General features: G+C 48.9%; 1 protein-coding gene across 1 annotated transcript in view; it reads right to left on the minus strand.

Annotated features, from left to right (window-relative positions):
* LOC143746699 (kinesin-like protein KIF6) overlaps positions 1–17052 on the minus strand; it is a 203184-nt gene that overhangs the window by 97640 nt on the left and 88492 nt on the right. The window contains exon 13 of the mRNA XM_077238694.1: positions 2931–3128. Within this exon, the coding sequence (XP_077094809.1) occupies positions 2931–3128 (198 nt within the window). The remainder of the gene's footprint in view (positions 1–2930; positions 3129–17052) is intronic.

The following is a 17052-nucleotide window of genomic DNA, read 5'->3' on the forward strand; positions in this document are numbered from 1 at the left end:
TGCCAAGCCACTCCCTAGCAACCAAAGAGAGTACCCTAGCTAACATTTTGCAAGACGTATACTGCCCTACAAAGGCAAAAGACCTTAACTCGCTAGAGTGTGGAACTAAGAAAAATGACTTTAAAGATTTTTTGTTGTCCCGCCAAATTAATTATAGGTAGGACACTGGAAATTTGGCAATTAGATTTTTAAGTAATAAACATTATCTACATAAAAAAATCTTGAGCTCAAACTTGACTTTTGACCACTATTTTAAAGTTACTGTACTCTGCCTTTGTATTGTCAGCAAAAAGTGAGAAGTCATGCCAAGGCAAAAGACAGTGACTTCCACATTATCAATATTTGGTTGCTGATCACCATTAACAAAATCATTGTAGTAACACCTGTATAAAATCTAGTGATCATGGCATTTATTTTTGAATGATTTACAATTACTTATAGCCATCTACTTATTGTGCTTTGGTTGCATTCTGGTGACCCTATTAATTCATTAGACATGACAAAATACTTCCGTAGTGGTAAAGAGTATAGGCTATCTTCAAGTGGTACTGAGTGGCATAAGACTTTCTAAATACGCGTTCAAAATGATCACGATAAAACAGATCCTCGTGCACATTCGACCCGGAGACTGGATTATAGCGATGGATCTGAAAGACGCATACTTTCACAGACGCTTACCGAGATTCGTGTTCAAGGTGTCACGATCCTCGTCCGTTCACGAAAAGTAGCCTATGCAGTGCTTTCCCCCTTGAGACTCAGTAGGGAGCGCGTTCTGGACTACCTAGACAACTAATGCATTTATAGCACAACCTTCTGTGTTCTGCGTCTTTTCAGTATGCGGTTGTTTCAGCTGCCTGTCTGCCCTATTATTGTGCACTTTGGTCGTTCCCGCGGATTTATTCCGGACGCTGTGATTGTATAACCTGCTTGTAACAGCTGAGCTGGTCTGATGTTGTATGCACCAGCACTTGCTTCATTATGTTGTATGCACCAATATACCCTTGTTGCTTCATTATTATCACTCCCTGTGATGTATTTGTCCTGCGTCGGCTCGACCGTGTTCAGGGTGGTGCTGAAAGCGCCGGCGAAGTTTTGACTCTCTGCCAGCTAGATGCATTAATGTTTCAACCAGATCCGGTAACCGAACTGGGTGAGGCGGGGCTTTAGTTCTTTGTTGTATTCACCTGCTACGGCATGTGTAACACTTTTCTGTCAACTCTGCATATATCCTTCGCGATCGATATCACACGTTTGTCGATGGAGCGGGTTAAGAGCATACTATCTGACCGCATTAGTGCAGGACAAGGCTCTGAGGACATCAGAAGTTACAGGGACTGATGGCAGCTGTAAGTACACAGGCCAAAAATGTGCCAAAAATATCAATAACTCATTTTCAACCAAAAACGAAGTTACAGTCTTTTGTGTTTGCACGGCAGCATATCTCTGCATCAGAACATCGTATGGAGATGGGGGTTGGCTCTTTTGACTCATGCTAGCAAACAGGAGTTCCAACATGCTACACATGCTAGCTGTGAACAGCTACATGCTAATAGCGATTAAGTAAGTGCTAAATCATGCCAAGAAAATGCTAAGAACTCCAATAGTGACCATCTGTGACAACTACTAACCACCTACCAACACCATAGCAACCACCCAGAATACCCTAGCAACCGCCTACCAACACCATAGCAATGACCCAGAACACTCTAGCAACCACCTAGCAACCACCGGAACACATGAATAAGCCATATCTCGGCACCAGAACATCGTACAGACATGTTTGTTGGCTCGTATGCAATCATGTACCAAACCCTAGCAACCGAGTGGCGAGTTTTGCCACTGCAAGCACCCACTCACATTTTCTTCTGAAAATGTACATTCTATGGCCATCTTGAAAATGGTCGCCATCTTGAATTTTTGATTGGTACACACCTTTTTCCATGATAATGTTCCTTGAAGAATATTTGTACCAAATTTCATGATAGCATCAACATTTGAAAAAAAATATGTAAGTATTGAAGAAAAATGGCGGCCATCTCGAAAAATGGTTGCCATATTGAATTTTTGAGGGACAAGCACTGTTTTCCAAAACAACATTCTGAAGAGAGTATTTTCACAAAATGTTATGCCTACATGATATCACTGTTTGAACAATTGACAATGAGCATTTGACAGAAATAGCGACCATCTTGAAAAAATGGCCGCCATATTGAATTTTTGGGTGGCCAACGCCTTTTTTTCCCAAAAAATGACCCTTGGAGAGTATCTGTGCCAAATTTCATGCTTCTATACCAATTTGAACGATTCTCTTGAAATATGCCATTTATCTGCTGCACTAATAGTGACGTATAGATAGTGTTTATTGAGTGAAGAAAGCACTGTACTTATTCAAACATCAGTTCTTTATTTACCCTTGCATCACAAACAAGCAGGGGTCTCCAAACTCCAAACTCCAAACTGTGCAAGCGCCACATTCTAAATTCTAGGCGTGGTGGAGTTATGAGGTTTGACTGACAGTTTGAGGAAACAATGGATTTTTAGTCAAAACCTCTTTTAAATGCTTTTTATTGGTTAAATATTTATAAAACCCACATACAGACATAAAGGATGACCAATAGCATTAATTTTATGAAACAAAAATTATGAAATATAAAGATATGAGGTTTCAGCCTGACATATGACATTTTCTCATTTGTAGCATTTATTTTTACTTATTTTTTGGAATTTAATAATTTTTCATGGCACACGTGGCAACACTGCCTTATGAAACAAGCCTGACTCATTTCATTTTTAAAAGCTGCATTATCCTGTTGAGTAAGTGGCAGTGAATCTGCACATTTTGTTTGAGTGGCTAGGCAATTGAAAGGATGCAATACGTAGTGAATGCCATGTAATATAGGGCTATACATATATGGTTTGTGGTAACTCACCCCTTTTTCTGGTTATCAAATGATGAGCATGTTTGTAATCAATAGAGGTGTCACATTTTTCACTCTCCTCCGCCTGTAGGGCTGCGGGTGACCGTGATGAGCTGTAGGTTGATGGGTTTTGATTGTGTAACTGTGCCAGCTGGGAAGTAACATCTTGAACTTTCCTCTTTTCTCTCTTGAGCATGCTCACTAATATACCTGAGAAGCTTAAATTAAGGATAATCATTTGTTTTGGCCTGGAGATCTGTGTGTTACAAGGATAATTAAATGCAAAACAGTCAATCAAATGAAAAACACGGAGAGTTTCTGAAGATTCAAAATCATGACTTTAATATTCCTGTAACAACTGGTCAAGAATGTAGTGCAGGGTTCTGCAAATCTGGCCCTGGAGTGCCACTGCCCTGCAGAGTTTAGCTAAAATCCTGATCAATATTACAACGTACAACTATGTACAATATTCCAAGTCTACAAAATCAATATGAAAGATTTGTGTGAAGAAAAGACCAAAATTTTTGTCACTATTCACTCATTATTCTATTCCGACAACCATTGTCACTTGATCATTAGTGAGTTTAACTAGAACCAGATTCATGTTTAAATCATTTTGTAGTGAACAGCACATTCCTAGGCCCAGTTTTATGTGGGGCCTATCTCTGACTCTTGGATTCTTGGTGGACTAGCACAAACAAATGTCCAACGCCATCAGATAAGGATTCTAGGACAACTGACAGAGACATATTAGGGGGCAAGTGTAAGACCACTAGTACCAAGTCCCAGAAGGACAGGACGTCTCATTGGTCCACACGCAGTTTCTGAACTTCACCTGTCTTGGGACTAATTCCTAAGGTTTAGGCCTGAGCTGCTGAAGACTAAAATTTCATCTTTTAATATAATTTCATTATTTAATATTATGTATCTGTATTATTATTCTTTATTAGTATTCATAATCAGTTGTATTATCTTATGAAGTTTAAAATGCATGAGTTAGACTATAGATTGCATGGACCTATGTGCTTAAGGATCATATTTTAGACACAGGGAGGGGAGCTGGGAGAGTTATATATTTTGCTAAGAGGTATGTGTGCAATGCAACAGTCACTGAGCAGAGATGTTCCAATAATGATGATACATTAAATGTGTACAATTGGCATGTTCTTTACAAGGAAAGGAATGTTTTTCAACTGATGCAAATGTACCACACATCTATACACTGAGAAATAGTTTCTTAATATGGAAAGTGGATTGTACCGTGTGTAAGCATGAGGTTATTCGTTCCATTTACAACATAAGCAACGTCTACGGTTATGTATGTAACCCTCGTTCCCTGAGTAGGGAACGGAGACGTTACGCCGGATGACGACGAATGGGGTTTCGCTTAGAACACCTATCGACTTCGAGTATTACAAAACGAGCCAATGGCAAAGAAATGCCATGGGTCTGCGGAATTTGCATAGCGTATCTCCGCCTTACCTCGTGGGTATAAAAGGAGGACGCCAGCAACATGCAGATATGTTTCTTCGCTGAGGAGCCAAGACTGAGCTCAGGCGATCCCCGCGGTACAGCGGAAAGTGGCAGGCAGACGTAACGTCTCCGTTCCCTACTCAGGGAACGAGGGTTACATACGTAACCGTAGACGTTCCCTTTCGTTGTCACTCCGAGTTACGTCGGATGACGACGAATGGGGTTACCAGTCTAATCACGCCACCTTCTCAGCTGTCTTCCAGTGCCCTGCGTAAATCGAGATCCCTGTCAGCCTGGACAAAGGACTCCATTTATCACAGGAATACCAAAGTACACTGGGAAGCATATCCCAAGCTTAGGGGAAGTATGCAATTAAAGCCAACCCAGAGGGGGGGGACTTAGAGAATACACATATGACCCGAAGGAAGCATTTGGAAAACACTGGGGTGTCCAGCCGCAGGTGGAATATTTCAACCCCAGGGCTGGCAAGGTGGCTTGCCAAGGGAAAGACACATGCTCAGAGAGGCTTACAGTGGAAATACACATGTGGGGGTCGCTCAGAGGAGGGACCGTGCACACGGGAGGCACCTAGCCGACGCACAGGCAATAGACACTGGCGCCGACGTCAGGAGTGCTGGAGGAGCTCAGGGCTTTCAGGAAAGCTCACCTGAGGAAAATATCGCACGTATCCAGTCCGTGGAGTGGAATGGCGAGCAAGCGAAGACACCTGAGCGGGTCCGGTACTAGCTGGTTGAAGCGAGTACACGAGAGGACACAGGCTCCACTCGGAGATTATAGAATCTGGCGAATGTGTTAGGTGTCGCCCAGCCTGCAGCTCTGCAGATGTCTGTTAGCGAGGCGCCATGCGCTAGAGCCCAAGAGGACGCCACACTCCGGGTGGAGTGGGTAGTCACACCAAGGGGGCACGGTCGACCTTGCTGCTGGTATGCCAAAGCAATGGTGTCCACTATCCAGTGAGACAACCTTTGCTTGGAGAGAGCCTTTCCCTTCAGCTTCCCACCATAACAGACAAAGAGCTGGTCAGAGGTCCTGAAACACTGCGTTCTGTCTACATAGGCGCGGAGAGCGCGTACTGGACAGAGCAGTGCCAAGGCTGGGTCTGCCTCCTCCGAGGGCAGCGCTTGCAGGTTCACCACCTGGTCCCGAAAGGGAGTGGTAGGAACCTTGGGCACGTATCCAGGCCGGGGTCTCAGGATCACGTGAGAGGAAGCCGGCCCAAATTCCAGGCACGCTTCGTCAACGGAGAATACGTGCAGGTCACCAACCCTCTTGATGGAGGCCAGTGCAACCAGGAGCGCTGTCTTCATAGACAGGAACTTAAGCTCGACTGATTGCAGGGGCTCAAAGGGAGCATTCTTCAGGGCAGTTAGAACCACTGAGAGGTCCCAAGAGGGAACGAGAGGAGGCGAGGCGGATTTAGTCTCCTCGCTCCTCTCAGGAACCTGATGACCAGGTCATGCTTCCCCACCGACTTACCTTCAATGAGGTCATGATGTGCGGCAATGGCGGCAACATAGACCTTCAGGGTGGAGGGAGACAGCCTTCGCTCCAACCCCTGTTGAAGGAAGGAAAGCACAACGCTGATCGAGCATCTCCGGGGGTCTTCTCGGTGAGAAGAGCACCAGTTGACGAAGAGGTTCCACTTCAACGCATAGACGTGTCTCGTGGACGACGCTCTAGCGGAAGTGATGGTAGCCACCACCGCTGGTGGTAGGGTACTCAAACCTGCCTCGTCCCATCCAGGAGCCACACGTGGAGGCTCCAAAGATCGGGACGAGGGTGCCATAGGGTGCCCCGTCCCTGAGAAAGAAGGTTCTTCCTCAGAGGGATCGGCCAGGGAGGTGCTGTCGCGAGGAGTACTAGTTCGGGGAACCAGGTCCGGTTGGGCCAGTAAGGGGCAACCAGAATGACCTGCTCCTCGTCCTCCCTGACCTTGCGCAAGGTGTGCGCAAGAAGGCTCACTGGGGGAAACGCATACTTGCGGCCCTGCGGCCAGCTGTGCGCCAGAGCATCCGTGCCGAGCGTGCCCTCGGTCAGGGAATAAAACTGGGCGCAATGGGTCGAGTCGTGAGAGGCATACAGATCTATCTGCGCGTCCCCGAACTGGTCCCAAATCAGCTGAACCGACTGGGGATGGAGTCGCCATTCTCCAGGGAGTGGCCGAAGCCGTGAGAGCTCGTCGGCTGCACAGTTCAGGACTCCGGAATGAAAATGGCTCGAAGCGACCTCAGATGCTTCTGACTCCATAAGAGGAGGTGGCGGGCGAGTTGCGACATACGGCGCGAGCGTAGACCACCTTGATGGTTGATGTACGCTACTGTGGCGGTATTGTCTGATCGGACTAGTACGTGTTGACCCCAGAGCAACGCCCGGAAGCGGTGCAGGGCAAGGCGTACTGCCAGCAACTCGAGGCAATAGACATGCCATACTGCTCAACACTACATGCGAGAATCACTGAGCTTCAGGAGCAACCTTGCTCAACACCTGGGTGTGATAAATCTCACAGAATTTTTCAGGAGCATTTCTGCTCAACATGAGAGTGTGACAGCATGTCCATTGCGCATGGCGCCCCAGCCCGTGGAGGCATCTGTTGAGACAACAACATGCCGGGAAGCTCGTTCCAGGGGCACTCGGGCCCGAAAACTGAGGTTCGACCACGGGGTGAGTACTGACGGCAGGTCGGAGTAACTGGTACTCGGAGGGTGCCGTGTTGCCATGCCCACCTCGGGACTCGGTCGCGAAGCCAAAGCTGAAGCGATCTCATATAAAGCAATCTGAGCGACGTACCGCGGCTGCAGATGCCATATGCCCCAGGAGCCTCTGAAAAAACTTCAGTGGAACCGCACTCTTGCGCTTGATAGTCTCAGGCAAGTCAGCAATGGCTGAGTGGAGAAGGCGACCAAGTCCATACCGAGAAAAGAGATCCTCTGCACGGGGCAAAGTTTACTCCTTCCCCAGTTGACCCGAAGGCCCAGACGAGCTAGGTGCCGGAACACTGGGTCCCTGTATTCGCAAACCTGGTCTCAGGAGTGAGCTTAAGACAGCCAGTCACCGAGATAGTTCAGGATGCGAACCCCGTGTTCCCATGGAGGAACAAGGGCTGCCTCAACAACCCCTGTGAAGGCGCGAGGAGACAGGGCTAGCCCGAATGGGAGAACAGCGTACTGATATGCGCGTGCCCTGACAGCAAACCGTAGGTATGGTCTGAGTCGAAGGAGAACGAAGACATAAAAGTAGGCGTCCTTCAGGTCGATCGCTGCAAACCAATCCTGTGGCCGCACACATCCAGAAATGCGTTTGGCCAGGAGCATCTTGAACGGCAGCCTGTGAAGGGAGCGGTTCAGATGCGTAGGTCCAGGATTGGCCGTGACCCACCAGACTTCTCCGGGACAATGAGGTAGGGGCTGTAAACCCGGACCTCATTTTGGCTAGAGGAACAGTCTCAATCGCACCCATCGCCAGTAGGGTAGCAACCTCCGCTCTCATGATAGGGGCATAGCCACCGACCAAAGTGGAGCAGACTCCCCTGAAGCGGGGGGGAGACCGTGCGAACTGAATCGCAAGCCGAGCCGATGGTTCGCGCTACCCAGCGGAACAGAAGGGAAGCTCTAGGCAGGCTCCCAACTGTACCAGCGGCGTCAAGAACCACAGACGTCCCCCGGGTGGTGCAGCGAAGCGGAATGACCGGCCCAGACGTGGACGGCATAGCGGCCCGGTGTGGGGGCAAGGTCATAACCGCACCCTGACAGAGGAGCCCAGGGAAGGACCAGCGTTCCACGGGGGCCTGCTCTGTCAGGGGTCTGGCGACAGAGGGGGACAGGGGCAAAGCGGTCCGTGGACGGCACGCCGTGTCAACCGCCTCTGGAACAGAGGGGGACGAGGAGAGCACGGCTTGTGGGCGGCGCTCTGTGTCGTCCGAGAACTCTATATGCTCAGAGACGAGAGAGTCAGTTCTTTCTGAATAAGGATTCTTCGCCAGCCCTCCACCGGGGAAAGGAGTGGCCCTGCTACCAACTCCTGGAAGAACTGAGTCTCATCTCTGAGCAGCCCATCTCAAAAGTGCCGCTAACCCGGCGTTTAGCGGGGGGCGGGGCTGGAGAGGGCTGTGGCGTCCCAGCTACGGTCTTCCAGAGCCAGGCCCGGGTGAATGGGCGGGGTTGGAACCGTAGGAGGGTGCCTTCGGCGGTGGGCAGACTGAGGGATCTGAGCGGACGGCGGGGCCGTCGGGCAGAATAACCTCAATCTGCTCATGGGCGGTTGAGAACTGTAGGGCAGAAGCACTCAACCGCACCGCCGAAGAGGCCGACTTGGGAGATGGGGGTGTCGAGCAGACGGGTCCACCCGACATCGTGCACCTCAGACCGGTCAGCCCCAGAATGGTGAACATCACCTGACTCCGAGAGCGTACGGCCACTCTCGTCGCTCGGAGAGCAAGGTCAGTGGCGGCGCGCAGCTCACTGAAGAGCCTCGGGTCAGTCCCGCCCTCCTGCATGTCCATGAGCACCAGCAGAACGGTCATGGGATGCAGTGAGGCGGCTGCCTGTCCTGTGGCACTATAGGATTTCGCCACAGATTAGTGTAGACGAAAAGAACTACAGGCTTTGGACGGGTGCTTAGGATTGCGCCGGGAAGCACTCTGAGGACACAGTAGCATGGCAACAGAGCGTTCAACCGGAGGGACCCCAGTGTACCCATGGGCAGCGGCCCCTGAGGGGAGGAAAGGCGGATGAGACCAACGAGCGGACCCGTGATCTCATCATGTTCGTCCGGGAGGAAAGATATTGGGGTTTGCCGTGGACGCGGGTCGGCGGCCTCACCCAAAAACCAATCGTCCCGGGAAAGCATGGCCGTCATCTCCGGATCAGACTCAGGCACAACCGTATGCACACCAGAGGGCGGCAGCTGTGACGAGTCGTCATTTCCAGAAGAATCAAGCCCACCTAGTGATGCTGCTACAGACACAGCATCATCCTCTGTAGCTTCAAATGAAAACACACGGGCCACCCCTTTTTTTGGGGGGGGGGGGGGGTAGACTCGTGGAATCATCAGTTCGCTAGCGGGCACCGTCATTAAAGAGGGGGGCTGGGGTCGCGGACACAGAGTCTGCTACCTTGTTCCAGACCAACACCCTCAGGTCACCCTGGCCACCAGCCAGCCCGAAGATCGGGGGGTGGATGAGGGGACTCTCACTCTTGCGAGTTCACCGAGTCTCGACCTATATATGACGCGATGATCACGTTCCCAGAGAGAACATGAGTCATCCACGAGCGCTGTTCAAGCATGATCAAAGCCCAACACACAAGACAGTGCTCGTGCCCATCAGAGTCCGATACCAGTCCGCTGCAACCAGAAATGCACGGGCGAGCCGTCTTTAAAAAGACGTGCCACGTGCGAGCTCATTTAAGAGAGGAGAAAAAAACTCCGCGATGTTGAAGCACACAGGGAGACACACACACACTGGCAGATCACTGCACAGATCAGCAGGCACTGTGAGCTCGCTGCAGATCGCCGTCACACCAACATCAGAGAGAGAAGCTCGTCTCGTAGAGCGAAGTCAGAGATGACTGTGGAGTGAAGAAATATTCTTGGCTCCGAAGCGAAAAACATATCTGCATGTTGCTGGCGTCCTCCTTTTATACCCACGAGGTAAGGTGGAGATACGCTATGCAAATTCCGCAGACCCATGGCATTTCTTTGCCATTGGCTCGTTTTGTAATACTCGAAGTCGATAGGTGTTCTAAGCGAAACCCCATTCGTCGTCATCCCACGTAACTCGGTGTGACAACGAAAGGGAACCCAAAATTCCTATCTCAAAAAATTTGCATATTTCATCCGACCAATAAAAGAAGTGTTTTTAATACAAAAAAGTCAACCTTCAAATAATTATGTTCAGTTATGCACTCAATACTTGGTCGGGAATCCTTTTGCAGAAATGACTGCTTCAATGCGGCGTGGCATGGAGGCAATCAGCCTGTGGCACTTCTGAGGTGTTATGGAGGCCCAGGATGCTTCGATAGCGGCCTTAAGCTCATCCAGAGTGTTGGGTCTTGCGTCTCTCAACTTTCTCTTCACAATATCCCACAGATTCTCTATGGGGTTCAGGTCAGGAGAGTTGGCAGGCCAATTGAGCACAGTAAATCCATGGTCAGTAAACCATTTACCAGTGGCACTGTGAGCAGGTGCCAGGTCGTGCTGAAAAATGAAATCAGATGGAAGCATGAAGTGCCCCAAATCCCCTGATAGCTAGCTGCATTGATCCTGCCCTTGATAAAACACGGTGGACCAACACCAGCAGCTGACATGGCACCCCAGACCATCACTGACTGTGGGTACTTGACACTGTACTTCAGGCATTTTGGCATTTCCTTCTCCCCAGTCTTCCTCCAGACTCTGGCACCTTGATTTCCGAATTACATGCAAAATTTGCTTTCATCCGAAAAAAGTACTTTGGACCACAGAGCAATAGTCCAGTGCTGCTTCTCTGTAGCCCAGGTCAGGCGCTTCTGCCGCTGTTTCTGGTTCAAAAGTGGCTTGACCTGGGGATTGCGGCACCTGTAGCCCATTTCCTTCACACGCCTGTGCACGGTGGCTATGGATGTTTCTACTCCAGACTCAGTCCACTGCTTCAGCAGGTCCCCCAAGGTCTGGAATCGGTCCTTCTCCACAATCTTCCTCAGGGTCCGGTCACCTCTTCTCGTTGTGCAGCGTTTTTTGCCACACTTTTTCCTTCCCACAGACTTCCCACTGAGGTGCCTTGATACAGCACTCTTGGAACACCCTATTTGTTCAGAAATTTCTTTCTGTGTCTTACCCTCTTGCTTGAGGGTGTCAATGATGGCCTTCTGGACAGCAGTCAGGTCGGCAGTCTTACCCATGATTGCGGTTTTGAGTAATGAAACAGGCTGGGAGTTTTTAAGAGCCTCAGAAATCTTTTCCAGGTGTTTAGAGTTAATTAGTTGATTCAGATGATTAGGTTAATAGCTTGTTTAGAGAACCTTTTCATGATATGCTAATTTTTTGAGATAGGAATTTGGGGTTTTCATGAGCTGTATGCCAAAATCATCAGTATTAAAACAATAAAAGACCTGAAATATTTCAGTTGGTGTGCAATGGATCTAAAATATATGAAAGTTTAATTTTTATCATTACATTATGGAAAATAATGAACTTTATCACAATATGCTAATTTTTTGAGAAGGAAATATAAGCTCAAAATTACTGTACCACCTCAGAGAAGCATAAAGGCATGATGGGGTGAGAGGAAGGAGAAATAGAGGCATGAGGGGGTGAGGGAGGAGAGAAATGGGGAACAGAGAAATCTGAAATCATGACCACCTCTCATGTACCGTATTTTCCGCACTATAAGGCGCACTTAAAAGCCTTTAATTTTCTCAAAAAACGACAGTGCGCCTTATAATCCGGAGCGCCTTATATATGGATCAATTGGTTAATTGGATCAATTGGTAAATAACGCTCCGCGTTATTAAATTCGCCAGCGAACTCGCGCTCGTGTCCATCTTATGGCCGCTCTGTCACACGGCCAGTTCAACCTCGTATAAATCAGGTTATGTGTGTAATTCACGTGCCCGCTCACGAGCGCTCACTCTTACTAACAGACATACGAACAGACACACTGTCCCCTGGCGCTACTTGCGCGTCACAGAATGTTCATAAACCGTTCCCCGTTCACAGTTACCGGGTCGTCTCATTCAAAACAGCCAGCTGTTGCTGTCAGCGAGCCGCCGCACATGAATACTCGTATGAGTCAGGCTGCGAATGTAAGTTACGTGCCCGCCCCAGCGCGCTCACGCTTACTAATAAACGCCTCGCCTCCGGCGCCGCGCAATCGCTACATTCCCTTTGGCACATCTAGTGGATGCATAACGCAAACCCAGTCAAACGTTTGACTGCAGTATCTTATGCGCCTTATAATCCGGTGCGCCCTATATACAGTTAATTTTCTAAAATAGGTCATTCATTGAAGGTGCGCCTTATAATCCGGTGCGCCTTATAGTGCGGAAAATACGGTACCCTTATGCTATGCTTGTTTCTCTCATATGAAAGATATTTAAAAAAATATATATATATTTATATATATATATATATATATATATATATATATATATATATATATATATATATATATACGTATATGTAGATTTAAATTAAGCAATTTGAATTTGATGTGGCTTTTTTAATATGCAAATAAGTGAGCAGTAGCAGTAGAGAAGTGGCAGTATTTCACATCTCAACATAAATCTCAGGCAAAACCTTCAACGATTCTTTATTTTTAAAGGGCGACATTGTTTTGCATGTGGAATCAGAGGTGCATGTCTGATTACAATAACATTGCTAAGAATATTAATCAGAAAATATAGCTGCGAGCAGCGATTGCGGGCCCAAGCCGGTGGCACAGCCACCCCGGTGCCTTTACCTAAAGGCACCGGGGTGGCGGTGCCGCCAGCTTTGGCCCTTCATCGCTGCTCGCAGCAATATATATATATATATATATATATATATATATATATATATATATATATATATATATATATATATATATTTATATATATAACAAGCCGCCACCCCGGTGCCTTTAGGGTTATTGTGCACGACGTGCAAATACGTAACCCCCGCTTTGACTGTTGAAAAGAAGTGTGCTGTAGAGCTTGCATCAGTGTGGGCTCTGCAAAAGTGTGCATCGAGGGCACATATCAACCACAAAGTATGCGTGAGCAACCTTCTGAAACCTAAAATGAAAAATGAGACAGCCTACGGTCTCATTGTCCCATGTCTGTCCGGTCTTGTGTTGCACATGGGTGTTTGTTATGTTGAGCCATGTGCTCTCGTCATTGTTGACCCCTCCCTCTTGTTATCTGATTATTGGTTTATTTGCTCCACCTGTCTGTCTCGTTACCCTCCTTGTTTGCCTCCCTATTTAGTCTTCCTGTGTTTGCTGTCCTGTGCTCGTTCGTTGTCATTGTTACGTGGTTTAGTCGTGTGGAGTTCTGTGCCTGTCCTGTCTGGTCTGTGTTGGATTTAGTTTTGAAACATTGGAATTCTTTTGTTGGTTTGTTTATTTTATGTTTTATCTTTATTAAATTCTTCATTTCACTCCGCATTTGAGTCCTCTTCTCCATTTCTCCACAACCCACCGTGACAGAACGAACGAGCCAATGTGGATTCAGCGGAGCGAACTTTCTCCTGCGGAGAAGGAGAATGGGATTTCTTTGTTTAAATATTTATCCATGTGCGTTCAAAGGAATGAGGAAAGGAGGGCAGCAGAGTCATCATCACTGGATCCGTCAAGCGTGGGGACTTCATCGATGGTTTTAGCCAGCCTCGAGTTTGCACACATCCGTCAGAAAGGACGGAGGAGGAGAAGGAGACCTGCTCCTGCCCAGCCAGAGACTGTTCACGTCCCGTCTGCCCAGCGAGAGACTGTTCACGTCCCGTCTGCCCAGCGAGAGACTGTTCACGTCCCGTCTGCTCAGCGAGAGACTGTTCACGTCCCGTCTGCCCAGCGAGAGACTGTTCACGTCCCGTCTGCTCAGCGAGAGACTGTTCACGTCCCGTCTGCCCAGCGAGAGACTGTTCACGTCCCGTCTGCCCAGCGAGAGACTGTTCACGTCACGTCTGCCCAGCGAGAGACTGTTCACGTCACGTCTGCCCGGCGAGAGACTGTTCACGTCACGTCTGCCCAGCGAGAGACTGTTCACGTCACGTCTGCCCAGCGAGAGACTGTTCACGTCACGTCTGCCCAGCGAGAGACTGTTCACGTCACGTCTGCCCAGCGAGAGACAGTGCACGCTCTGTCTGCCCAGTCAGAGACTGAGCACGCTCTGTCTGCCCAGTCAGAGACTGAGCACGCTCTGTCTGCCCAGTCAGAGACTGAGCACGCTCTGTCTGCCCAGTCAGAGACTGAGCACGTCCAGTCTGCCCAGTCTGAGACAGATCCGGAAATGCCCATTTGTGTGGCCGCCAAGGCACTTACAGACTATTTGGAACGTCTGGCGCGGATCCTGGATATGTCTGTATCTGCTGTTTACGAGTCAGAGCCAGAGTCGGTTCCAGAGCCGGGGCTAGTGTCTGCTGTTCCAGAGCCGGGGCCAGTGTCTGCTGTTCTAGAGCTGGAGCCAGTGTCTGCTGTTCCAGGGCCGGAGCCAGTGTCTGCTGTTCCAGGGCCGGAGCCAGTGTCTGCTGTTCCAGGGCCGGAGCCAGTGTCTGCTGTTCCAGGGCCGGAGCCAGTGTCTGCTGTTCCAGGGCCGGAGCCAGTGTCTGCTGTTCCAGGGCCGGAGCCAGTTTCTGCTGTTCCAGGGCCGGAGCAAGAGCCAGTGCCTGTTCCAGCGCCTGAGCCAGTGTTTGTTTCTGTTTTTGTGTCTGTTCTTGTAACTGTTTCAGTTCTTGTGGCTGTTCCTGAGCCGGTGTCTATTCCTGAGCCGGTGTCCGTTGTACCTGAGCCGGTGTCCGCTGTACCTGAGCCGGTGTCCACTGTTCCTGAGCCGGTGTCCGCTGTTCCTGAGCCAGTTTCCGCTGTTCCTGAGCCGGTGTCCGCTGTCCGCTGTTCCTGAGCCGGTGTTTGCTGTTCCTGAGCCGGTGTCCGCTGTTCCTGAGCCGGTGTCCGCTGTTCCTGAGCCGGTGTCCGCTGTTCCTGAGCCGGTGTCCGCGGTTCCTGAGCCGGAGTCACCACCATGGCCGCCCGAGGGGTCTTCGTCGCCCTGGCCGCCCGAGGGGTCTTCGCCGCCCTGGCCGCCCGAGGGGTCTTCGCCGCCCTGGCCGCCCGAGGGGTCTTCGCCGCCCTGGCCGCCCGATGAACTTTGTTTCGCTCTGGCCGCCCGATGAACTCTATTTCGCCCTGGCCGTCCGATTTACTCCGTTTTTCCCTGGTCTGTCCCTCCCGTTCCCCCCTGGTCTGTCCCTCCCATTTCCCCCTTGGTCTGTCCCTCCCGTTTCCCCCTTGGTCTGTCCCTCCCGTCCCGCCCTGATGTTTCCTTACTGTCCCGCCTTGGCCTGATGGAGCGTCTGGTAGCCGCTCCGTAAGAAGGGGGTTATGTCACATGTCTGTCCGGTCTTGTGTTGCACATGGGTGTTTGTTATGTTGAGCCATGTGCTCTCGTCATTGTTGACCCCTCCCTCTTGTTATCTGTTTATTGGTTTATTTGCTCCACCTGTCTGTCTCGTTACCCTCCTTGTTTGCCTCCCTATTTAGTCTTCCTGTGTTTGCTGTCCTGTGCTCGTTCGTTGTCATTGTTACGTGGTTTAGTCGTGTGGAGTTCTGTGCCTGTCCTGTCTGGTCTGTGTTGGATTTAGTTTTGAAACATTGGAATTCTTTTGTTGGTTTGTTTATTTTATGTTTTATCTTTATTAAATTCTTCATTTCACTCCGCATTTGAGTCCTCTTCTCCATTTCTCCACAACCCACCGTGACACTCATGGATTTAACGGACACATGAAATAAGTACACAAGACCGAAAATTCATATGAAGTGTGCCATTTGGGGACAGGGCCTATGATCGTGAACCACAATAGCCACATATATGAGATCATTTAAATTTACAGTAATGTTTAGGTCAATATGTTTTGCAGCACTTAAATGTTTAAATCCAGAATCCCAGTATTTATCTGGAGGTCATTGTCCTTTGCCTGTCAACCTGGTTTGTCTCTGCCTTTTCTGTTCTGCCCTGTTTGCCATTGTTCACCCTGCCTGTCTTGACCATTCTTAATAAAAAAAGCTGCAAATGGATTCCCCTGGCCTGACCCTGCCTCGATACAACACATATGCTGCATCTGCTCGCTATCTGCCGATCGGCTCTGGTAGTTCCGCTTCAGCACTGATGATGTTGTAGGAATAGTGCGCTCTGGTTGGTCTGGATTATTCTAGAATTTTTATTTTATACATAAATAAGTTATTTATAATTCAGATGATATATATATATATATATACAAACTGTGTGTGTGTGTGTGTGTGTGTGTGTGTGTGTGTGTGTGTGTGTGTGTGTGTGTGCGTGAGTGAGAGAGAGATGCGCGGGCGCGATCGAACTGTGTGTGTGCATGAGACAGAGAGAGAGAGAGAGAGAGAGAGAGAGAGATAGAGAGAGACGTGGGCGCGATCGAACTGTGTGTGTGTGTGTGTGCGTAATACATGTAATAAATAAATAAAAGTGCGTATAAATATAATTTTTGACACAAGAGGGCAGTATAGCCCTATTTATGATTTTGTGTTTAAACTATCACTGGAAGAGACCACCCCACACCCCCCCCCCCTTTCCTTCTCACCCTCCCTACACACACACACACACACACACACACACACAGAGAATGGCAGGGAACACTCTCTCTGTCAGAGAGAGGGAGAGAAAATTCTCAGAATCCACATTCAGACCACAATATCTGACTTTCTGTTGGTCGGAACTAATAACTGTAAATTAGAAAGTTGTTTGGCTTGAAGAGAACAATATACACGCCAAGTTTTGTAACTGTAGGTAAAACTAACTGAGTTATAACACACTTTATGTGTCATTTTTTAGTCATAAATTCATTTCCTGGCCACGGCCAAACCGTTCGAGATATAAAAAATCCGCTGGCAATTTATCATCCTCAATGTCTTGACTTCATGCTGACCGAGTTTCGTGGTGTTTGGATT

The sequence above is a fragment of the Siphateles boraxobius genome, unplaced genomic scaffold (genome assembly GCF_051911475.1).
Source record: "Siphateles boraxobius isolate OS27281-9 unplaced genomic scaffold, OSU_SipBor_1 22, whole genome shotgun sequence".
Lineage (NCBI taxonomy): Eukaryota > Metazoa > Chordata > Actinopteri > Cypriniformes > Leuciscidae > Siphateles > Siphateles boraxobius.